Source organism: Propithecus coquereli, unplaced genomic scaffold (genome assembly GCF_000956105.1).
Source record: "Propithecus coquereli isolate 6110/MARCELLA unplaced genomic scaffold, Pcoq_1.0 Scaffold721, whole genome shotgun sequence".
Classification (NCBI taxonomy): Eukaryota; Metazoa; Chordata; class Mammalia; order Primates; family Indriidae; genus Propithecus; species Propithecus coquereli.
Window position 1 is genome coordinate 208,589 of NW_012153297.1, and position 1,024 is coordinate 209,612.

At 35.5% G+C, this 1,024-nt stretch overlaps 1 protein-coding gene across 1 annotated transcript in view; it reads right to left on the minus strand.

The window, feature by feature from the left end:
• The window catches only part of LOC105824226 (disintegrin and metalloproteinase domain-containing protein 9-like), a gene marked incomplete at its 5' end in the record, with an annotated part of 159,997 nt that overhangs the window by 41,022 nt on the left and 117,951 nt on the right, over nucleotides 1-1,024 (minus strand). Inside the window, one exon of the mRNA XM_012661598.1 lies at nucleotides 399-515. Within this exon, the coding sequence (XP_012517052.1) occupies nucleotides 399-515 (117 nt within the window). The remainder of the gene's footprint in view (nucleotides 1-398; nucleotides 516-1,024) is intronic.

The window sequence follows — 1,024 nt, forward strand, 5'->3', positions numbered from 1 at the left end:
ATTCTCCCTAATACACTTACAAGAACACTGATTATCAGTCCTATTGCTGAGACAATTATGCCTATCCAGAAGTTCAACATCAGATCTCTGGTAACATACCCTAGAGAAGCCAGGTATTAAAAACAGAAAGACTGCAGACATAGAAAAAAACTGTGATAGCATAGGCCCCATGCCATTTCCCAATCAAGGCAAGGCATTCTTAATTCTAGATGTCTTTTTCCATGTCCTCCAAGCCAGAGACTCTGCTGGTTTTCCTTTAATTAACTCAGAGACCACCTACAGTACTCCTGAATTTTTAAGAAAGTTTCTATATTTATATCTATGTAACTATTTTTTAATCTCTAAGCATGCAATACTTTTATATAGTGAAGAAAAAGAATTTTTCATTTTAAACTTACAACTTCTCTAGGAGTCGTCGCTGGAGAAACATGTCGAGGAACACTCACTGGCTGTCTGGAAACATTTGCTTGATTTTTGCCATCTGATCTGAAAGATACAACTATTTTTGAGCTAAACTGAGATTAAAACATTTCTACAGGACATATTACACATACTTTGCATTTTCCCAAATACAGAATAACAATGTTAGTAGTAGTCGTGATGATCATGATGATAGCTGAAATTTTTATGGTACTTTTAACAGCTTTCACACATTTTTAATCCTTACAGTATTAAGGATTAACTTTTCTTCTCAAGTCTTCCTAAAATCAGAGAACAGTAAAAATATATTCCTAGAATGCATATAAAAAACTTAAAAGTAGTCACCCTAAAAATTAAGAAGTCCAAGGGTAGCAAACACATGGGCTGGAAAGGTATCAGCTAAGTTTTAGACATGCTGAGGTGACAGCAAGTCAGCTGGGTACAGATATGTGGGAGATAGCTGTGGTTGTGGAACTAAAACTCCAAAGAGGCAGACTGGGAAGTATCTGTATAGACGGGTCAGTTGGAAGTGTGATAGGAAGGATGAGAAAGAAGAATAGGATGATAAATCTGTCTCAGAATACATTAAAAATTAAAACTCGTA